The sequence below is a fragment of the Lethenteron reissneri genome, chromosome 61, assembly GCF_015708825.2.
Source record: "Lethenteron reissneri isolate LAM-NWPU_2019-01 chromosome 61, ASM1570882v1, whole genome shotgun sequence".
NCBI classification, from domain to species: Eukaryota; Metazoa; Chordata; class Hyperoartia; order Petromyzontiformes; family Petromyzontidae; genus Lethenteron; species Lethenteron reissneri.
In genome coordinates, this window is record NC_083839.1 from 4,414,988 (window position 1) to 4,439,008 (window position 24,021).

Below are 24,021 nucleotides of genomic sequence, written 5' to 3' on the forward strand. Positions count from 1 at the left end.
CTCTCCCCCCCCCATCTCTCTACCCCCCCCATCTCTCTCCCCCCCCCCCCATCTCTCTCTATCCCCCCTCCATCTCTCCCCCCCATCTCTCTCTCCCCCCCCCCCCTTATCTCTCTTCCCCCCCATCTCTCTCCCCCCCCATCTCTCTCCCCCCCATCTCCACCCCCCATCTTCCCACCCCATCTCTCTACCCCCCCTCCTCATATCTGTCCCCTCCCATCTCTCTCTCCACCCCCCCATCTCTCTCTCCACCCCCCCCCCCCTTCCCATCTCTCTTCCCCCCCCATCTCTCTATCCCCCCCATCTCTCTCTCCCCCCTCATCTCCCCCCCCCCATCTCTCTCTCTCCCCCCTCCATCTCTCTCCCCCCCCCATCTCTCTACCCCCCCCCCATCTCTCCCCCCCCCCATCTCTCTCTATCCCCCCTCCATCTCTCCCCCCCATCTCTCTCTCCCCCCCCCCCCCCCATCTCTCTACCCCCCCCCATCCATCTCTGTTCCTCCCCCCCATCCCCCCCCATCTCCCCCCCCCCCATCTCTCTCCCCCCCCCCCCCCCAATCAGAGACAAGAAGGACAAGAAGCCAAAGCAGACAGTCGGCGTACTGGAAGTGGTAATTATAATCACTACGCCGCACGTACATTTACATACGTGTAGTTATTATACACACACGGGTAAAACATTGCTTCTACCTGAGTCGTTGCCTCCGCGTCATTGTGTGTCGATGTTTCTCTATCAATGTGTCCGTGTCTCCATGCCGTTGTCTCTGTTGATGTCTCCATATCGATATCCGTGTCGATGTTTCGGTGTCGATGTCTCCGTGTCGATGTTGCTCTATCAATGTGTTCGTGTCCGTGTCTCCATGCCGTTGTCTCTGTTGATGTCTCCGTGTCGATGTTTCTCTATCAATGTGTCCGTGTCTCCGTGTCGATGTCTCTGTATCGATGTCTCTGTGTCGATGTCTCCATGTCGATGTCTCCGTGCCGTTGTCTCCGTGTCGATGTCTCCGTGTCGATGTCTCCGTGTCGATGTCTCCGTGTCGATGTCTCCGTGCCGTTGTCCCGGTGCCCGTAGTTCCGGTTCGCCGACGGCCTGGACGTGGCCCTCATGATCGTGGGCCTGGTGGCTGCGATGGGTCACGGAGGAGCCCTCCCGCTCATGATCATCGTGTTCGGCCAAATGACCGACAGCTTCGTCCGCAGCGGCATCAACGGTGGGAAGGGGGGGGGGGGTCACGACCTCGCGATTCACGACCTTTATTCAGACCGGAGGAAATCCGATGACCTATGAAGCTCTTTTTCACAGGTGTCCAGATTCGCTCTCTTTGCCTCTCGTTCTCTCCGTCTCGACGCCGTCGGTCTGACGCTGCCGTGACGCTCTTTTGGCGCGACTGTGGGGGGCCGCAGCGACTTTAGCCCCCTGTGATTGAACCGGACTCTCAAAGACTCGCTCGAGTGACACTTGAAGAAGGGATATCGGAGGTAGCTCTGTGGTGATATCTACTCCTGCAGGTCATTCTCTAACATGGGAAGTGGGTTAAATTTTGACTTAAAGCTTTCGTGACGGCAGGAATTAATATTCTTGGTTCTTTCGGTAAAGTCACCAAGATAGAAATAAATAAAAATTAAATTAAATAATAATAAAAGCAAAAAGCCCACGACGTTTCGATCGCAACACTAGCGGTCTTCATCAGGCGGAGAGAAAAAGAAAAAAGAAAAAGACCGCCTTATTTTGTATCTTATTCTATTATTTGTATTTCTATCTACGTGACTGTACCGAAAGAACCACGAACATGGCAAGTGGGACCAGTGTCGTCACGTGATGAAGGGATCTCGGAGGTAGCTCTGTGAAATCCGCTTCTGCGGGCCGCTCTCTGCTCATGTGGAGGCGTCCGTGACGCCGTGATGCCGGCAGAGGCGATCCGGTGATCAAAGCCCGGAGAGAGACGATGTGAAACCTCCTCTCTCCATCGCTCGCTCGGTGCCTGTGAGTGCGTGTGTGTGTGTGCCTGTACGTGTGGGGAGCGGTGGTGCAGCGGTTAGCGCTGCGGTGCGCTACAAACCCGGCGACGCGAGTTCGATCCTCGCGCACGGCCAACGCCGGTAATGATTATCTGAACCGGTCCTGGGCCTCCCCTTGGTCGACTCGGCCTCAAATGAGTACCCCGTGCGGTGTGTAAACATCGCTACTGGGGAGACAAAGGCGGCCGGGCACGGTGTTGGCCACCCATCCCCCTCGTGTGCCGTGCCGGCCTTCGTAGGTGCCACTCGCTAACAGCACTTGCCCCAGCAGTCTGTTGAGGCTACACGGGGGATCTTTGTCTTTGTGTGTTATCCGCGTGGAGTCTCCGTGTAATCAATTCTCGGTGGCTTCTGCGCGCGCCCTGTCCTGTGCCACAGCCACGGTGCCCGGCGGTGCCAACGACACGAACGTCACCTTCCCGTCGGCAAACCTGAGCGCCACCGAAATGGGCGACTTGCTGCAGGCCGAGATGTCGAAGTGAGGATCGTCGTCGCCCTTGTCCTGCGTCGTCATCGTCATCATGATCATGATCGTCATCGTCATCATGATCGTCGTCGTTGTCATTGTCGTTGTCGTCGTCTTCGTCATCATGGTCATCATCGTCGTCATCATCGTCGTCCTTGTTATCATCGTCGTCGTCATCATCGTTTTGGTCAATGTCACGGTCATCATCCTCATCATGGTCATCATCTTCGTCATGATTGTCATCATCATTGTCATGGGTCTCAATGATAATCACCGCCATCATCATCTTCGTCACCAACGACATCTTTGTCACGGTTATCGTTATCACCGTCATCATCATCATCATTGTGGTGCAGCAGCAGCAAGCGCAACAGTAGCAGGAGTAGCTGCCAGAGCAGTAACAGCAGTAGCAACAGCAGGAGCAGTAGCAACAGCAGAAACAGCAGCAGTGGCAGCAGGAGCAGCAGCAGTAGCAGGAACAGGAACAGCAGTACCAGCAGCAGGAACAGCAGCAGTGGCAGCAGGAACAGCAGCAGTAGCAGGAACCGGAACAGCAGCAGTGGCAGCAGGAATAGCAGCAGTAGCAGTAGCAGGAACCGGAACAGCAGCAGTGGCAGCAGGAACAGCAGCAGTAGCAGCAGCAGTAGCAGCAGCAGGAACCGGAACAGCAGGCATGGCAGCAGGATCGGCAGCAGTAGCAGCAACAGGAACAGCAGCAGTGGCAGCAGGATCAGCAGCAGTGGCAGGAACAGGAGTAGCAGTGGCAGGAGCAGCAGTAGCAGGAACAGGAACAGCAGCAGTGGCAGGAACAGGAACAGCAGCAGTGGCAGGAACAGCAGTAGCAGGAGCAGGAACAGCAGCAGTGGCAGCAGGATCAGCAGCAGTGGCAGGAACAGCAGTAGCAGGATCAGCAGCAGTAGCAGGAACAGGAACAGCAGCAGTAGCAGGAGCAGGAACAGCAGCAGTGACAGCAGGATCAGCAGCAGCAACAGGAACAGCAGTGGTGGCAGCAGGAACAGCAGCAGTGGCAGCAGGATCAGCAGCAGCAACAGGAACAGCAGTGGTGGCAGCAGGAACAGCAGCAGTAGCAGGAACAGGAACAGCAGTGGTGGCAGCAGGATCAGCAGCAGTAGCAGGAACAGGAACAGCAGCAGTAGCAGGAGCAGGAACAGCAGCAGTGGCAGCAGGATCAGCAGCAGCAACAGGAACAGCAGTGGTGGCAGCAGGAGCAGCAGTAGCAGCAGGAACAGGAACCGCAGCGGTGGCAGCAGGATTAGCAGCAGCAGCGGTGGCAGCAGGATCAGCAGCAGCAACAGGAACAGCAGTGGTGGCAGCAGGAACAGCAGCAGTAGCAGCAGGAACAGGAACCGCAGCGGTGGCAGCAGCACCTTCCAAAGTGATGCCCACCATGAGCCAACACCACAGACGTTCCAAGTGGTTATGATAATACTACGACTCGTAATGGTAATAATGATGATGATCAAGCAGCGCAAGGGTTCCTCCCTTTTCAAAGCTCAGTTTTTATCTTGTCGGAGGGCGTAAGCCGACGGCGGAGGCTGACGGAGGCCACGGCAGCTCTTGGGGTGGGGAGGGCTATTAGTCCGGCAGTGGATTGAACACGTCGCTCGCAGCCCGACCCCGGGCGGGCACGCCGTAGCGTCACAAAGTTTCGCGGAGACGACGGTCCGGCGGGCGCCACCTCGCCGCCATCTGGGAGTCGGCCGCAAAGTGAGGGGGGGGAGGGGCGGGGGGTGTTGTGGCCGGGGTGCGATGGAGATAACTTCGGCAACGGTGGAGAATGCGGGAGGAGAGCGGGGATCGAGCGTTGCTCCTCTCGCCTCCTGAACTCTGACCCCTCCCGCCGTGGCCTGCGCAGGTACGCTTGGTACTACGTGGCCATCGGCTGCGCCGTGCTGGTGTCCGCGACGCTGCAGGTGTCGTGCTGGATGCTGGCGGCGGCGCGCCAGTGCCAACGCATCCGCCACCAGTTCTTCCGCGCAATCCTCCACCAGGAGATGAGCTGGTTCGACACGACGCAGATCGGCGAGCTGGGCTCGCGACTCACCGAGTGAGCGCCGCACACGCGCGCGCGGAGTCGGGCGCACACGTACACGCGGAGTCACATACACATGGAGTCAAGTACACGCACGCCCGGCGCTCCGCTCGTTGTTGTGAGCGTCGTTCCTCTGCCCTCCGCTGTTGCTGAAGGGCGACTGCCTCCAACGGCCCAGTAGCAGCAGCAGCAGCGTCCTTCCTTCAACAACCTCCTCCTTGACACCGCCGGTACCGGTCACAGAAAGCTTGCGGGGGTCACAAGCACCATCCTGTTCACGGCACCGTGACTCATCCCCTCTCCCACCCCCACCCCCACCTCCGTCTCTCTCTCTCTGCCATCCTCCCGTCTCGCAGCGACATCAACACGATCAACGTCGGCATCGGCGACAAGGTCAGCCTGTTCATGCAGTTCTTCTCCTCCTTCGTGGTCGGCTTCGTCATCGGCTTCGCCCACGGCTGGAAGCTCACGCTCGTCATCCTCTCCGTGAGCCCGCTGCTCGCCATCTGCGCCTCGATGCTCGCCAAGGTGAGGACGGCGACGCTCCGTCGGCGAACGGGGCTGGCGGTCACGGCGTGGGCCACGCCTTGACTGCCCGCTCGCTCGCTCGCTCGCTCATTCGTCGACCGTTCGCTCGCCCGCTCGATCGCTCGCTCGCTCAATCGCTCATTCGTCGACCGTTCGCTCGCTCGCCCGCTCGATCGATCGCTCGCCCGATGGCTCGTTCGCTCGCCTGCTAGATTGGGTGGATGAGCTCGCGCGCTCACTCCTCTAACCCTCCGTTGTTGTTGTTGTTGTTAGGCGACTGCTTGCTCCAACTGTGCCCCAGTAGCGATTTGGCACAGTTGGCTACGTAGGGTGCGGAACAAGTTCAACGTACACACACACATACACAAACGTGGCCACGTGCTATCGTGCACCGTGCCGGCCTTCATAAGACGCCCGCTAACAGCACTTGCCCCAGCAGGTCTGTCTGCCTCTATGGGTGACCTTTGTCTTTGTGTGTGTGCGCGTGTGTGCGTGTGTGTGTCCGCGTACACCAGCTGCTGGGCTCGCTGACGACAGCCGAACTGACCGCGTACGCCAAGGCCGGAGCCGTGGCCGAGGAGGTCCTGATGGCCATCAGGACGGTGGTGGCCTTCGGAGGTCAGCAGAAAGCCGTCGACAGGTGAGCACACGGGCACCCCCCCCGCCACCACCGCCCACCACTGCCCCCCCCCATCACTGCTCCCCCCCACCACTGTCCCCCCCACCGCCCCCCTCCGTAACGTTGATTTACGTCGCCCCCTTTTTACGTAATTTAGCAAATACGCCATTGCTCTATTAACCCTTTCCCGTTCCAATGACGTACGTCACGGCGTACGCGAGGCGGTACGTCACGGCGTACGCAACGACGTACGTCACGGCGTGCCTCATTGGTCCTTGTTCTGATTCCGTTACCCCCCCGCCCCGCTCCCCTCCACCCCCCAATGAAGACCGCCTGGTCCCAACGAACCCCACCAGCACCCCCCCCCCCCACGCTTAGATTACTAAGGTCACGATACACAGAGAGGTCACGATACACCGAGGAGCTTGCCTCCTGCCTCCACCTCCCCCCCCATCGGCCTTCTCCTGCACGGTGTCCAGTCCACAGCCCCTCCCCCCACCCACCCTCGTTGTTGTCATCGTTGTCATTGGGCGAGATCCAAAGGAACGGCGCCACGCTCACCGCCACGCTCACCGCCACGCTCACCATGATACACTCACCGCCACGCTCACCGCCATGCTCACCGCCATGCTCACCGCCACGCTCACCGCCACGCTCACCATGATACACTCACCGCCACGCTCACCGCCATGCTCACCGCCATGCTCACCGCCACGCTCACCGCCACGCTCACCACCACGCTCACCATGATACACTCACCGCCACGCTCACCGCCACGCTCACCGCCATGCTCACCGCCACGCTCACCGCCACGCTCACCGCCATGCTCACCGCCACGCTCACCGCCACGCTCACCGCCACGCTCACCATGATACACTCACTGCGACGCTCACCATCATGCTCACCGCCACGCTCACCGCCACGCTCACCGCCATGCTCACCGCCACGCTCACTGCGATGCTCACCGCCACGCTCACCGCCACGCTCACCGCCACGCTCACCATGATACACTCACCGCCACGCTCACCGCCACGCTCACCGCCATGCTCACCGCCACGCTCACCGCCACGCTGACCGCCACGCTCACCATGATACACTCACTGCCACGCTCACCGCCACGCTCACCGCCATGCTCACCGCCACGCTCACTGCGATGCTCACCGCCACACTCACCAACACACTCACCACCACGCTCACCATGATACACTCACCGCCACGCTCACCGCCACGCTCACCGCCATGCTCACCGCCACGCTCACCGCCACGCTCACCGCCATGCTCACCGCCACGCTCACCGCCACGCTCACCGCCACGCTCACCATGATACACTCACTGCGACGCTCACCATCATGCTCACCGCCACGCTCACCGCCACGCTCACCGCCATGCTCACCGCCACGCTCACTGCGATGCTCACCGCCACGCTCACCGCCACGCTCACCGCCACGCTCACCATGATACACTCACCGCCACGCTCACCGCCACGCTCACCGCCATGCTCACCGCCACGCTCACCGCCACGCTGACCGCCACGCTCACCATGATACACTCACTGCCACGCTCACCGCCACGCTCACCGCCATGCTCACCGCCACGCTCACTGCGATGCTCACCGCCACACTCACCAACACACTCACCACCACGCTCACCATGATACACTCACCGCCACGCTCACCGCCACGCTCACCGCCATGCTCACCGCCACGCTCACCGCCACGCTCACCATGATACACTCACCGCCACGCTCACCGCCACGCTCACCGCCATGCTCACCGCCACGCTCACCGCCACGCTGACCGCCACGCTCACCATGATACACTCACTGCCACGCTCACCGCCACGCTCACCGCCATGCTCACCGCCACGCTCACTGCGATGCTCACCGCCACGCTCACCGCCACGCTCACCGCCACGCTCACCATGATACACTCACCGCCACGCTCACCGCCACGCTCACCGCCATGCTCACCGCCACGCTCACCGCCACGCTGACCGCCACGCTCACCATGATACACTCACTGCCACGCTCACCGCCACGCTCACCGCCATGCTCACCGCCACGCTCACTGCGATGCTCACCGCCACACTCACCAACACACTCACCACCACGCTCACCATGATACACTCACCGCCACGCTCACCGCCACGCTCACCGCCATGCTCACCGCCACGCTCACCGCCATGCTCACCGCCACGCTCACCGCCACGCTCACCATGATACACTCACCGCCACGCTCACCGCCACGCTCACCGCCATGCTCACCGCCACGCTCACCGCCACGCTGACCGCCACGCTCACCATGATACACTCACTGCCACGCTCACCGCCACGCTCACCGCCATGCTCACCGCCACGCTCACTGCGATGCTCACCGCCACACTCACCAACACACTCACCACCACGCTCACCATGATACACTCACCGCCACGCTCACCGCCACGCTCACCGCCATGCTCACCGCCACGCTCACCGCCATGCTCACCGCCACGCTCACCGCCACGCTCACCATGATACACTCACCGCCACGCTCACCGCCACGCTCACCGCCATGCTCACCGCCACGCTCACCGCCACGCTCACCGCCACGCTCACCATGATACACTCACCGCCACGCTCACCGCCACGCTCACCGCCATGCTCACCGCCACGCTCACTGCGATGCTCACCGCCACACTCACCAACACACTCACCACCACGCTCACCGCGACGCTCACCACCACGCTCACCGCCACGCTCACTGCGATGCTCACCGCCACACTCACCAACACACTCACCACCACGCTCACCGCGACGCTCACCACCACGCTCACCGCCACGCTCACTGCGATGCTCACCGCCACACTCACCAACACACTCACCACCACGCTCACCGCCACGCTCACCGCCACGCTCACCGCCACGCTCACCGCGACGCTCCCCACCTCCCGTTCCTGCGCTCGTCGCCGCTGGCGCCGCAGGTACAACAAGAACCTGCACGACGCCAGCACGATGGGCATGAAGAAGGCCGTCGCCACCAACCTGTCGTTCGGACTCACGCAGTTCATCATCTTCGGCTCGTACGCCCTCGCCTTCTGGTACGGCACCAAGCTGGTGATTGAAGAGCCCGAGAACTACACCATCGGACGCGTGCTCATCGTGAGTCGCACCGCAGCACCACCGCTCCCACCAGTCTCGGATTGCCAAGGTCACAATGCACCGTCACAACACCTCCAACCGTCACCACCACCACCGCCACCACCGCACCACCTTGGATTGCCAAGGTCACAATGCACCATCACAACACCTCCAACCACCACCACACCACCACCTTGGATTACCAAGGTCACAATGCACCGTCACACCACCACCGCCACCACCACCGCACCACCACCTTGGATTACCAAGGTCACAATGCACCGTCACAACACCTCCATCCACCACTGCCACCACCACCGCCACCACCACCGCACCACCACCTTGGATTACCAAGGTCACAATGCACCGTCACAACACCTCCATCCACCACCGCCACCACCACCGCACCACCACCTTGGATTGCCAAGGTCACAATGCACCATCACAACACCTCTATCCGCCACCACCGCCGCACCACCTTGGCTGCAGAGTTTGGTAATGCATGTTGCTTACGTCGTTTATTGTGAAAATTCGGTCACAGTTCCACGGTTTCATTGCTTTTATGGCTTTATTTTGGTGATTTTCGAAAAGTTTTTGTGTTTGGTCATGTTTGTTTGTTGTAGTACAGAGTTGGACTGATGGCCTTAATCTAAGTTGTCTTGTTGTTGTTGTTGTTGTTTAACTTGCATCCCATTGGGATTTTTGCACACAACGTTAGTGTACGGTGCTTTTTCTGCAATATTTTGCTGTCTTTTCTTGGATCTTCTGTTTACGCATAGTCACTATAAGATGTATTCTTGTTCATGTTTTCGTTTTTTGTTTGTTGCGGTTGTACCCGATTTCAAGAGCCGAATGGCTCACAGGGCTACACCTAATACATGAACTTGAACTTGGATTACCAAGGTCACAATGCACCGTCACAACACCTCCAACCGCCACCGCCACCACCGCACCACCACCTTGGATTACCAAGGTCACAGGGCATACGCTGTGAATCTTTTGCCTTTTGCCTTCTGCAGGTGTTTTTCTCCGTCCTCATTGGCGCCTTCTCGCTGGGACAAGGAGCTCCTAACCTGGAGAGCTTCTCCAACGCCCGCGGTGCGGCGTTCACCATCTTCCAGATCCTAGACAAGGTGACGCCACCGACACAGATATCCGTGGCCTCTACATACACACAAAAAAAACACTTGCTGTTGGGGCAAGTGCTGTTAGCGAGCGGCACCTATGAAGGCCGACACGGCACACTCACCTACTCACTCGCCCAATCACTCGCCCAATCACTTGCCCAATCACTCGCCCAATTACTCGTCCACTCACTCATTCACCCACTCGCAAAGACAAAGATCCCCCGTGTAGCCTTAACATGCTGTTGGGGCAAGTGCTGTTAGCGAGCGGCACCTACGAAGGCCGAAACGGCACACTCACCTACTCACTCGCCCAATCACTCGCCCAATTACTCGCCCACTCACTCACCCACTCGCAAAGATAAAGATCCCCCGTGTAGCCTTAACATGCTGTTGGGGCAAGTGCTGTTAGCGAGCGGCACCTACGAAGGCCGAAACGGCACACTCACCTACTCACTCGCCCAATCACTCGCCCAATTACTCGCCCACTTACTCACCCACTCGCAAAGATAAAGATCCCCCGTGTAGCCTTAACATGCTGTTGGGGCAAGTGCTGTTAGCGAGCGGCACCTATTTAAGGCCGGCACGGCACACAAGGGGGTGGGTGGCCAGCACCACGCCAGGCCGCCTTTGTCTCCCTCGTGGCGACGTTTACACACCGCGCCAGGTATATACACACACGCACAGTTCAATCCACCAGCACTGGGGGGGGGGGGGGGGGGGGGAGGGGGGTGGCGGTGTGCGAGACATGGACAGATTAATTTCGTTAGAAGGTAATTCATCGAAAACACAAATTAAGCATGGGGCATGTAAGTTGCAGCGTACTTTGTTTCATCAGACCCTACACGTTTTTATTTAACATTGCACATTGTCTTGAATGATTGACAACCAAAAAAGATGTTGCAATGCTGCAAGAAGTAAAGGTTGGAGAGAACCACTGTGCCTAAACTGGTGTCTGCGAGCTTGCGAACCATCGCGCAAACTCCGATCATTCCCCCCGAGCATCAGTAGCGGCGGCTTTCAGATGCGCTGCTTCTGTGGCCGTCTGGAACGCTCTTCCCCTTCCGATATTAGGAAGCCATTGGGAGGCTATGCACTTAAAAATCACCATGATCTCGATTGCAAACTCGTCTCTTTAAAACTGCCTTTTGTGTGTGTGTTAGTTTTGGTTGTCCTTCTCCCGCACCTTTGATTAGTGCGGTGCAAAATAAGTTCAACATAGACGCATCGCGGGCCACCTGGTTCAACCAATAATAGTTCACCAGCATCGGTTTCGGGCAAGCCTCCTGCCTGCCTCTGATGACGACGATGACGATGAGGCACCGAATGTCAAAACCGGCCCAGAGCTTTTGCTATGACGATGATGACTACGATGATAGTGACGACGACTGCTGATGATGATGATGATGCTGATGATGCTGATGATGGTTGTACGCACAGCCCCGCCCCATAGACAGCAGTTCCGATGATGGGTTCAAGCCGGAGCGGATCAAAGGCGACATCTCATTCAGAAACATCCACTTCTCTTACCCCTCCCGGCCTGACGTGCAGGTACCCCGCCGCTCGCCACTCACCACCCCGCCGCTCACCACTCACCACCCCGCCGCTCACCACTCACCACCCCGCCGCTCACCACTCACCACCCCGTCGCTCACCACCCCCGCCGCTCACCACTCACCACCCCGTCGCTCACCACCCCATCACTCGTCACTCACCACCCCCGCCGCTCACCACTCACCACCCCGTCGCTCACCACCACGTCGCTCATCACTCACCACCCCGTCGCTCACCACTCACCACCCCGTCGCTCACCACCCCGCCGCTCACCACTCACCACCCCGTCGCTCACCACCCCATCACTCATCACTCACCACCCCGTCGCTCACCGCCACGTCACTCACCACCCCATCACTCACCACTCACCACCCCGCCGCTCACCACTCACCACCCCGCCGCTCACCACTCACCACCCCGTCGCTCACCACCCCCGCCGCTCACCACTCACCACCCCGTCGCTCACCACCCCATCACTCGTCACTCACCACCCCCGCCGCTCACCACTCACCACCCCCGTCGCTCACCACCACGTCGCTCATCACTCACCACCCCGTCGCTCACCACTCACCACCCCGTCGCTCACCACCCCGCCGCTCACCACTCACCACCCCGTCGCTCACCACCCCATCACTCATCACTCACCACCCCGTCGCTCACCGCCACGTCACTCACCACCCCATCACTCACCACTCACCACCCCATCGCTCATCACTCACCACCCCCGTCGCTCACCACTCACCACCCCCGTCGCTCACCACTCACCACCCCATCACTCATCACTCACCTCCCTGCCGCTCACCACTCACCACCCCATCACTCATCACTCACCACCCTGCCGCTCACCACTCACCACCCCATCACTCATCACTCGCCACCCTGCCGCTCACCACCCCATCGCTCACCACCTCCGTCGCTCACCACTCACCACCACATCGCTCACCACTCACCACCCCATCACTCATCACTCGCCACCCTGCCGCTCACCACCCCATCGCTCACCACCTCCGTCGCTCACCACTCACCACCCCGCCGCTCATCACTCACCACCACATCGCTCACCACCTCCGTCGCTCACCACCTCCGTCACTCACCACTCACCACCCCATCACTCATCACTCACCGCCCCGTCGCTCACCACCCCATCGCTCACCACCCCCGCCGCTCACCACCCCCGCCGCTCACCGCCTTATCACCGTCTCTTTATCACCATCTCCACCTCGTCAAGACCACCCCATCGCTGACACTGCATCAGTGCCTCCACCTCATCACCAACGTGAGATCCTCATGGGATATTGAGGGATTTTATGGGATTTTATGGGATTGTGTGGGATTGAGGGATTGTGTGAGATTGTGAGGGATTCTATGGGATTGTGTGGGATTGTATGAGATTGTGTGGGATTGAGGGATTTAATGGGATTGTGTGGGATTGAGGGATTTAATGAGATTGTGTGGGATTGCGGCTAGATTCTGTTGGATTGTGTGGGATTGTGTAGGATTGAGGGATTTTATGGGATTGTGAGGGATTCTATGGGATTGTGTGGGATTGAGGGATTGTGTGAGATTGTGAGGGATTCTATGGGATTGTGTGGGATTGTATGAGATTGTGTGGGATTGAGGGATTTAATGGGATTGTGTGGGATTGAGGGATTTAATGAGATTGTGTGGGATTGCGGCTAGATTCTGTTGGATTGTGTGGGATTGTGTGGGATTGAGGGATTTTATGGGATTGTGTGGGATTGTGAGGGATTCTATGGGATTGTGTGGGATTGTATGAGATTGTGTGGGATTGAGGGATTTTATGGGATTGTGTGGGATTGCGGCTATATTCTGTTGGATTGTATGATATTGTGTGGGATTGTGAGCGATTGTGTGGGATTGAGGGATTCCAGGGGGATTCTATGGCATTACGACTGGCTTCTAATGGGATTGCGAGTAGCTGTAAATCATTGCGTGAGGGATCCCATCGGAGTTGTGAGAGATTGCGCGGGGATCTTGCTGGGATTGCGTGGGACGGTGAGAGGTCATATTCAAGGGTTTGCTACCGTGGGGCCCGCAGATCCTCAAGGGGCTGAACTTGGAGGTGGAGAGCGGCAAGACGATCGCCCTGGTGGGCAGCAGTGGCTGCGGCAAGAGCACCACCATCCAGTTGCTGCAGAGGTTCTACGACCCCGGCGCTGGCGAGGTGCGTGCGTGTGCGCGTGTGCACGTGTGTCGGGGAGCGGTGGTGGTAGCGGTTAGCGCGCTGCGCTACGAACCCGGCGACCCGGGTTCGATTTCCGCTCGCGGCCAACACCAGTGACGATTATCTGAGCCGGTCCTGGGCCCTGCCCTAGGTCGACTCGGCCTTGAATGAGTACCTGGTGCGGTGTAGTAAACATCGCCACTGGAGAGACAAAGACGGCCGGGCGTGGTGCTGGCCACCTACCCCCCTCGTGTGCCGTGCCGGCCTTCATAGGTGCTGCTACTCGCTGACAGCACTTGCCCCTACAGTCTGTTACAGGCTGTACAGGGGGATCTTTGTATTTTTGTGTGTGCACGTGTGTGTATGTGTGTGTTTAACGGTGGTTCAGCGGTTGGTCCTGTCAGCTGGTGTGGTCCTGTCAGCTGGTGTGATCCTGTCAGCTGGCGCGAAGTCTCTTGCTCGCTGGCGTGGTCCTGTCCGGCACCAGCAGTGGCAGCGTTGATCGGGGCGGCCTTGCAGGGCTGCGCCTCTCTCCACGTGACTCACCCCCCGCACCCCCCCCCCAACTTCCCCCCTCGCAGGTGCTGGTGGACGGTCGCGACGTGCGCTCGCTGGGCGTGCGCTGGCTGCGCGAGCACATCGGCGTCGTGAGCCAGGAGCCGGTGCTCTTCGCCGCCACCATCGGCGAGAACATCCGGCACGGGCGCCAGGACGCCAGCGACGCCGACGTAGAGCGAGCGGCGCACGAGGCCAACGCCTTCGACTTCATCTCGCGCCTGCCCGAGGTGCCCCCCCCCCCGCGTCCCCCCCTCCCCCCCTCCCCCCGCGTTGTGTCGCCCGTGTCACATGTGGCAGCAGTCGGTCGGTCGCCCCGCTCGCGTGCGCCGGTCAGGCTCGCAGACCTGCTGAGCCTCCTGGGTCAGGCGTGACGGGGCGTGGTGGTTCGCTCGCCGGCTTTGGGGGGGGGGGCTTCGTTTCTCACCACTCGCCCTCCCCCCAGCTTGTTTGGGGTGGTGGGGGGCGGGCCGGGGTTCAATCTTAATTTTGGACGATCACCCCTCTCTGTACCTGTGTTGCTCTCTCTATGCATCTTGGTGATATCTGTTGCTTATATGTCTGCCTATAGTTTTCTGGTTAGATTTTATGTCGCTATTTCATTATACCTGATGATGATTGCTTGTGTTGTGATCGAAACGTCGTATGCTATTATTTAATTTATTATTTTACCTTTATACGTGACTTTACCGAAAGAACCAAAGAATATGAGCCGGGGTTGTGTTACGGTGCGTAACTGTCGGCGCTCGTTCCCAAGCGCTGTGAGCAAAGGTTCGAAGCTTTCGCGACTGCAGGAATCCATACTCTTTGCTTCTTTCGGTAACCATGATTGCTTGTGTTGCAATCGAAACGTCGTGATTGATTTATTTTATTTTCTACCCACGTGACTTTACCGAAAGTGTGGAGATCAAAGGTGTTTTGCGGGGATGTGTCGGTTGGAACTTGTTCGAATCGCTTTGACGGCAAAAACGTTGGGTGACTTCTGTGCCAACACCACCACCACCTCCTCCTCCACCTCCGATAATGATGATGGTGGTGACATCAACTGCCACGCCTGAGAGAGGCCGCGGCAATTGCGTCACCCCCCCTCGCTCCACCGTGAATTTGCACGCGTCCATCGCTTGGGGGTTGGGGGGGGGAGGGGGGAGGAGAGAGCGGAGGTGCAGCGGTTAGCGCACGCGAACCCGGCAAGAGATTGCTTCCCCGTTGACTTCCCGCTCGCGCGGCCAATAACCGGGTGTCTGAACGGGGTTCCCCTCCACTAAGTCGGCTCGGCCTGAAATGAGTACCTGGTACGGTGTGTAGTGGATTTTTTGTCCGGCTCCTTCCGTTTTTCCCCTCCACATTTAGAGTCGACATGACCACGCTTTTCGAGTCATCGGCTGCTTTGGATTCCCACACGATAAGCCACCGATCAGTCGAGCGATCCTTCGCGAGAGCCGGTCGCTGCTGAAAACGAGCTAGGCGACCAGCTCAGTGGTCCTTACCTCGTAAAGAATAAAACACTTGCCCCCCCATAGTGTTGTGTGGGCCACACGGGGTGATGCAGAGGTTCCTTGCTCGTGTTTGTATCGGTTACACATCCATTGTGTTTGTGTAAGGCGAGCCGAGCCGCCTCGCTTGTGACATTTGACATGATACCCGGCACACTCACGCCAAGCAAAGACAAAGATCCCCCGTGGAGCCTTTAGCCGACTGTTGGGGCAAGTGCTGTGAGCTAGTGGCACCTACGAAGGTCGGTACGGCGCACGAGGGGGGGGGGTGCTTGGGAACACCACGCCTGGCCGCCTTTGTCTCCCCAGTGGTGATGATTAACCACACTACCGCACCAGGTACTCATTTGTTGACCGAGGGGATGCCAACACCGCGAGCGGGAATCAAACTCGGGTGGCCGGGTTCGTAGCGTTAACCGCTAGCGCCACCACTCACGCCCCCCCCCCCCCCGCCTCCACCACTGGGCCACTCGCCACCACCACCGCCACCACCGCCACAACCACCGCCCCCCACCATTGTCACAACCACTGGGCCTCCCACCGCCACCACCACAACCACTGGGCCACCCACCACCTCCCCCACCACCGCCACAACCACTGGGCCATCCACCACCACCACCACTGCCACAACCACTGGGCCACCCACCACCACCACAACCACTGGGCCACCCACCACCTCCCCCACCACCGCCACAACCACTGGGCCACCCACCACAACCACCACCACCGCCACAACCACTGGGCCACCCACCGCCGCCCCCACCACCGGCCCCCACAACCACTGGGCCACCCACCGCCCCCACCACCGTCTCGTGCTAAATTTAACCCGAGCACAGCAGCAGCAGCAGGGGCTGCAGAACCGGTTTCTTTTAAGACAAAAAAGTAAAAACCCGCGCGGCTCTCCTCGGCTCTCCCTACCTTTGAAATGCGACTGTACCAGGTTCTGTTTTATAATAAACGGATTCTTAAAATTCTTGGCACGGATGCCCCCCCCCCATTCCTGTACATTTAATAGGGGGGGGTAGCAGATTATGCCCGAGTCCCTGAACTTACGTAATGCTTGACATCTTCACCAGCAGCAGTGGTCTACCTACTGCTGGATGAAGGCCCCCATCGTTAGCCGTGGTCTACCTACTGCTGGATGAAGGCCACCATCGTTAGCCGTGGTCTACCTACTGCTGGATGAAGGCCCCCATCGTTAGCCGTGGTCTACCTACTGCTGGATGAAGGCCACCATCGTCAGCCGTGGTCTACCTACTGCTGCATGAAGGCCGCCCCCATCGTCAGCCGTGGTCTACCTACTGCTGGATGAAGGCCACCATCGTCAGCCGTGGTCTACCTACTGCTGCATGAAGGCCACCATCGTCAGCCGTGGTCTACCTACTGCTGGATGAAGGCCACCATCGTCAGCCGTGGTCTACCTACTGCTGGATGAAGGCCACCATCGTCAGCCGTGGTCTACCTACTGCTGGATGAAGGCCACCATCGTCAGCCGTGGTCTACCTACTGCTGGATGAAGGCCACCATCGTCAGCCGTGGTCTACCTATTGCTGCATGAAGGCCGCCCCCATCGTCAGCCGTGGTCTACCTACTGCTGGATGAAGGCCACCATCGTTAGCCGTGGTCTACCTACTGCTGGATGAAGGCCCCCATCGTCAGCCGTGGTCTACCTACTGCTGGATGAAGGCCGCCCCCATCGTTAGCCGTGGTCTACCTACTGCTGGATGAAGGCCACCATCGTTAGCCGTGGTCTACCTACTGCTGGATGAAGGCCACCATCGTCAGCCGTGGTCTACCTACTGCTGCATGAAGGCCGCCCCCATCGTCAGCCGTGGTCTACCTACTGCTGGATGAAGGCCACCATCGTTAGCCGTGGTCTACCTACTGCTGGATGAAGGCCCCCATCGTCAGCCGTGGTCTACCTACTGCTGGATGAAGGCCGCCCCCATCGTCAGCCGTGGTCTACCTACTGCTGGATGAAGGCCACCATCGTTAGCCGTGGTCTACCTACTGCTGGATGAAGGCCCCCATCATCAGCCGTGGTCTACCTACTGCTGGATGAAGGCCGCCCCCATCATTAGCCGTGGTCTACCTAGTGCTGGATGAAGGCCACCATCATTAGCCGTGGTCTACCTAGTGCTGGATGAAGGCCACCATCATTAGCCGTGGTCTACCTACTGCTGGATGAAGGCCGCCCCCATCATTAGCCGTGGTCTACCTAGTGCTGGATGAAGGCCACCATCATTAGCCGTGGTCTACCTACTGCTGGATGAAGGCCACCATCGTTAGCCGTGGTCTACCTACTGCTGGATGAAGGCCACCATCGTTAGCCGTGGTCTACCTACTGCTGGATGAAGGCCCCCATCATTAGCCGTGGTCTACCTACTGCTGGATGAAGGCCCCCATCGTTAGCCGTGGTCTACCTACTGCTGGATGAAGGCCCCCATCATTAGCCGTGGTCTACCTACTGCTGGATGAAGGCCACCATCATTAGCCGTGGTCTACCTACTGCTGGATGAAGGCCCCCATCATTAGCCGTGGTCTACCTACTGCTGGATGAAGGCCCCCATCATTAGCCGTGGTCTACCTACTGCTGGATGAAGGCCCCCATCATTAGCCGTGGTCTACCTACTGCTGGATGAAGGCCACCATCATTAGCCGTGGTCTACCTACTGCTGGATGAAGGCCACCATCGTTTGCCGTGGTCTACCTACTGCTGGATGAAGGCCCCCATCATTAGCCGTGGTCTACCTACTGCTGGATGAAGGCCCCCATCGTAAGCCGTGGTCTACCTAGTGCTGGATGAAGGCCGCCCCCATCGTTAGCCGTGGTCTACCTACTGCTGGATGAAGGCCACCATCATTAGCCATGGTCTACCTACTGCTGGATGAAGGCCACCATCGTTAGCCGTGGTCTACCTACTGCTGGATGAAGGCCCCCATCATTAGCCGTGGTCTACCTACTGCTGGATGAAGGCCCCCATCATTAGCCGTGGTCTACCTACTGCTGGATGAAGGCCACCATCATTAGCCGTGGTCTACCTACTGCTGGATGAAGGCCACCATCGTTAGCCGTGGTCTACCTACTGCTGGATGAAGGCCACCATCATTAGCCGTGGTCTACCTACTGCTGGATGAAGGCCACCATCATTAGCCGTGGTCTACCTACTGCTGGATGAAGGCCCCCATCGTTAGCCGTGGTCTACCTAGTGCTGGATGAAGGCCACCATCGTTAGCCGTAGTCTACCTACTGCTGGATGAAGGCCCCCATCATTAGCCGTGGTCTACCTACTGCTGGATGAAGGCCACCATCGTTAGCCGTGGTCTACCTACTGCTGGATGAAGGCCCCCATCATTAGCCGTGGTCTACCTACTGCTAGATGAAGGCCCCCATCGTCAGCCGTGGTCTACCTACTGCTAGATGAAGGCCCCCATCGTCAGCCGTAATCTACCTACTGCTGGATGAAGGCCACCATCATTAGCCGTGGTCTACCTACTGCTGGATGAAGGCCCCCATCGTCAGCCATGATCTACCTACTGCTGGATGAAGGCCCCCATCGTTAGCCGTGGTCTACCTACTGCTGGATGAAGGCCGCCACCATCGTTAGCCGTGGTCTACCTACTGCTGGATGAAGGCCACCAAGCTTCATGGGTGACGACGGCGATGATACCGGTCACTGCAGTCAGCTACCAAGCGTGGCGAAGAGCTAGACAGCTCCGCGGGGCTTTGCCCGACGAATCGTTTTTGACAGCCGGCGTGTGGCACGGCGCGTGGGACACAAAAAACACTCGTCTGGGAACCAAGTCGCGTTTTTCTTGTTTTATTTTTGGTACGAGCATCAAGATGCCGCGGGGGTGGGAGGGGGGGTGCAGTTGGGATCTCGGGGCCCGATTTTGTCGCTTTGAAAGAATGCAACCCGACTTGCGGACGCCGTGACGGGAACGTACCTACGACGGCGCCTCCTCGTATCGCTTACAAATGTGCAGATTTTCAAGGTCTCAAGATTCGGATCTGCCTCGTAAGAGACAATTATACTTGCGCGTGTGTGTGCGTGCGTGTGAGGTGTGTGCGTATGTATGTTGGCAGAGGGAGGGCGGCACAGGCGGTAAACCCACGGCACCGTGACCTCCTGCCAGTTCACGTGGCCTCCTGCCAGTTCACGTGGCCTTGACGTGCACATGGCCTGGCACAAGCGCTGTGGTGACGTTACCGCCACTTAGTGGCGAATGACGGGTGTTATTATATGTGTGTATGTATGTGTGGGGAGTGGTAGTGCAACGGTTAACCCGCTGCGCTACGAACCCACCAGTGGCGATCATCCTAATCGGTTCGGCGTCTCCCCTAGGTCCACTTGGCCTCAAATGAGTACCTGGGGCGGTGTCTAAACATTGCCACTAGAGAGACAAAGGTGGAAGGGCGTGGTGTTGGCCACCCACCTCCCTCGTGTGCCGACTCGCTAACAGCACTTGCGCCAACAGCCTCTGAAGGCTACACGGGGGATCTTTGTCTTTGTTATATATGGGGTAGCAGGGACAGCGGTTTGCGTGCTGCGCTAAGATCTGAAAAAGGTTGTCGATTATTGTGATCATCATTTATATACACAAATGACGATCGCGTATTGAATTATGTTCGTGTAACGCATACTTTGGCCAGCATTGAGATACAAGTCTGGTCTGGTCTTAAGAGTGGCGGCAGTCACATGGTGCACAAATTTGTAGTAGTCACATGTTACAGAGGGTGGGGGCAGTCACGTGGCACAGAGGGTGATGACGGTGACATGGTGGTACACAAATTTGTAGTAGTCACATGTTACAGAGGGTGGGGGCAGTCACGTGGCACAGAGGGTGATAACGGTGACATGGTGGTACACAAATTTGTAGTAGTCGCATGTTACAGAGGGTGGGGGCAGTCACGTGGCACAGAGGGTGATGACGGTGACATGGTGGTACACAAATTTGTAGTAGTCACATGTTACAGAGGGTGGGGGCAGTCACGTGGCACAGAGGGTGATGACGGTGACATGGTGGTACACAAATTTGTAGTAGTCACATGTTACAGAGGGTGGCGGGCAGTCACGTGGCACAGAGGGTGATGACGGTGACATGGTGGTACACAAATTTGTAGTAGTCACATGTTACAGAGGGTGGCGGCAGTCACGTGGCACAGAAGGTGATGACGGTCACATGGTGGTACACAAATTTGTAGTAGTCACATGTTACAGAGGGTGGGGGCAGTCACATGGCACAGAGGGCGATGACGGTCACATGGTGGTACACAAATTTGTAGTCGCATGTTCAAGAGGGTGGCGGCAGTCACGTGGTAGTCACGTGGCAGTCACACGGCACACACACACACGGAGGGTGCCAGCGGTAACGTGTTGGCGCCATGTCCTGCCCTTCCAGAAATTCAACACGATGGTGGGCGAGCGCGGGGCGCAGCTGTCGGGCGGACAGAAGCAGCGCATCGCCATCGCGCGCGCCCTCGTGCGCAACCCCAAGATCCTGCTGCTGGACGAGGCAACGTCGGCGCTCGACACGGAGAGCGAGGCCGTCGTGCAGTCCGCCCTCGACAAGGTCTCACTTCGGTCCCTCCGGGGGCGCCGGAGAAACAGCGGCACCGAGTTTATCACAAACTCTGTGTGCGAGCGAGCGAGGCGTGCGTGCGTGAGCGAGCGGTGGGTGTGAAGAAGCAATTGGTGTCTGGGGGGGGGGGGGGGTCGCCAGTGGGCCGTGAGCGGACTCGCGCAGAGACCCTTCGACCAGCACAGAGACTCGGACTCGCGTAGAGAATCACAGACTCGCACAGAGACTCGGACTCGCGTAGAGAATCACAGACTCGCACAGAGACTCGGACTCGCGTAGAGAATCACAGACCAGCACAGAGACTCGGACTCGCGTAGAGAATCACAGACTCGCACAGAGACCCGTAGACCAGCACAGAGACTCGGACTCGCGTAGAGAATCACAGACTCGCACAGAGACCCGTAGACCAGCACAGAGACTCGGACTCACGTAGAGAATCACAGACTCGCACAGAGACCCGTAGACCAGCACAGAGACTCGGACTCGCGTAGAGAATCACAGACTCGCGCAGAGACCCTTCGACCAGCACAGAGACTCAGACTCGCGTAGAGAATCACAGACTCGCGTAGAGGGTCGCAGACTACCACAGACTGGCAATCGAGCGGCACACTAGACATCGCCATGCGAGTGGTGGATCGCTCTCCACCGCCGTCACGATTGGACTCTCATGCGAGGGAGTCACTGCCTCCTCCTCCTCCGCTCGACATTTTCCTTCGCCGCTGCCATCGTCGCTTGCAGGCTCGCCAAGGCCGCACGACGATCGTCATCGCCCACCGGCTGTCGACGATCCGCACTGCCGACGTCATCGCCGGCTTCAACGACGGCGTCGTGGTGGAGCAGGGCTCGCACGCAGAGCTTATGGAGCGCCGCGGCATCTACCACCTCCTCGTCACCCAGCAGGTGCTCCCCCACCCGCCGCACGGAGCGCGCGGGTACGCCGATGCAGCGCGGAGCGCCCGACCGTATGACCGCATGCAGCAGTAGCCGCCGTTCGCCACTATGTGGCGGTGACGTCACCACGGTGCCTGTGCCAGGCTATGTGCACTCCGAGGGCACGTAAAGTGTCGAAGGCTCAGTGGTAGGAGGTCACGGGGCAGACCCAGCACACACACACACAAACGCACACGCACACAGACACGCACACAAGCACACACACAAGCACACACGGGACAGACCCCAGGTGCCACGGCTCGACTGAGATGATTGGCAGATGCAGCAGCTGTGCCCCCTACTGTGCAAACTTACCACTGCCGCATGCAAAGACTAAATACAAAGATTCCCCCATGTAGCTTTAAGACTGTTGGGGCAAGTGCTGTTAGCGAGTAACACCACGCCCGGCCGCCTTGGTCTCTGTCGTGGCGATGTTTACACACCGCAACAGTCGACCTAGGTGAGGCCCAGCACTGGTTCAGATAATCGTCACACACGTGCACGGTCACATGTGCGGACTCAAGATGCCAGACCAGTTCACCGCGCTGCCTGTGGAGCCTCCCAGATAATTGATGGCAATTTTTTTACATTCTTCAAATCATTGGGGCGTCTGGATGTGGGCACAGCTTTTTGACGCGAGCAGCTCACAAAATCAAACGTCGAATTCGCATGCCGGTCATGGGGGCCGGCTCGACTCATCGTCATCATCATCGTCGTCGTCGTCGTCGCACCTCCGCATGAGCGCGGTTGGCTCCGTAGGGTGCGAAAGAAGTTCAACAGTCGTGCGTAACTTGCGCAGCATCCCTCTGGAGCCGACGGTCAAACGAGTGGTGCCACTGCGTGGCCAAGCCGTGGGCCGGAGTTGCTTTAACCGCGATGTATTCCGTCCTCCGGCCAGACGCTGGGACAGGATCCTGACGAGGAGGGCGCCGCGGATTTAGAAAACTTGGAGGACGAGGACGACGACGAGATCAATGATGATGCGGTGGAGGACGAGGAGGAGGAGGAGGATATCGTGTTGGAGGACGACCACGAGGTGGTGGCTACCGGCTCGCTCCACCCCGGGCAGGACTCGAACCACGGCGCGCCGGGCGACGCGGCGTCGCTGGCGGGGGCGTCGTTCCGTGACGGCGCGAGCTCTCGACGGTCGCAGAGGACGGCGAAGATGAGCCGGGCGGAGAAGAGGCAGAGGAAGAAGAAGAGGAAGGCGGAGCAGGGAGAGAAAGCCAAGAGCCAGAAGGAGCTGGAGAAGGAGGAGGTTTGGACTTTTTATTTTATTGTATTTCCCCTCTTGTTGGTTCTTTCGGTGAAGTCACGTAGAAGGGAAATAATAAAAAAAAACATAATTAAATAATTCTCACGACGTTTCGGCCACAACGGCAAGCAGCCGTCCTCAGGTGAAGAGCAGGTCTGTCGAGAAGACAGCGTCTGACCTGTTCTTCACCTGAGGACGGCTGAAACGGCGTGAGAATAATTTTATTATGTTTTATTTTTATTATTTTATTATTTCCCTTCTACGTGACTTTACCGAAAGAATCAAGAAGATGAATCCCTGCAGTCACGAAAGCTTTAAATCGAAATTTATTCATATTTTATAATGTTGTATTGTTATTATTCTATTATTTCCCTTCTACGTGACTTTACCGAAAGAACCAAGAAGATGAATCCCTGCAGTCACGAAAGCTTTACATCGAAATTTATTTCCCCTATCGAGTGAAATGCCCCCGCGGCATCGGGATGTCGCTGCCCCCGCCCCCGAGCAACCGCTGGTTAGGTGCTCGCTAACCTTCATAGCTGCT

General features: G+C 58.4%; 1 protein-coding gene across 2 annotated transcripts in view; it reads left to right on the forward strand.

Moving 5' to 3' along the window:
• LOC133358322 (ATP-dependent translocase ABCB1-like) overlaps positions 1-24,021 on the forward strand; it is a 58,014-nt gene that overhangs the window by 19,658 nt on the left and 14,335 nt on the right. For both annotated transcript variants that reach the window (XM_061576582.1, XM_061576581.1), the window contains exons 4-17: positions 562-610; positions 1,072-1,210; positions 2,397-2,496; positions 4,361-4,552; positions 4,894-5,065; positions 5,581-5,705; positions 8,643-8,820; positions 9,819-9,932; positions 11,364-11,474; positions 13,537-13,662; positions 14,244-14,447; positions 21,113-21,283; positions 22,031-22,192; positions 23,121-23,480. In XM_061576582.1, the coding sequence (XP_061432566.1) occupies positions 562-610; positions 1,072-1,210; positions 2,397-2,496; positions 4,361-4,552; positions 4,894-5,065; positions 5,581-5,705; positions 8,643-8,820; positions 9,819-9,932; positions 11,364-11,474; positions 13,537-13,662; positions 14,244-14,447; positions 21,113-21,283; positions 22,031-22,192; positions 23,121-23,480 (2,203 nt within the window). The remainder of the gene's footprint in view (positions 1-561; positions 611-1,071; positions 1,211-2,396; positions 2,497-4,360; positions 4,553-4,893; positions 5,066-5,580; positions 5,706-8,642; positions 8,821-9,818; positions 9,933-11,363; positions 11,475-13,536; positions 13,663-14,243; positions 14,448-21,112; positions 21,284-22,030; positions 22,193-23,120; positions 23,481-24,021) is intronic.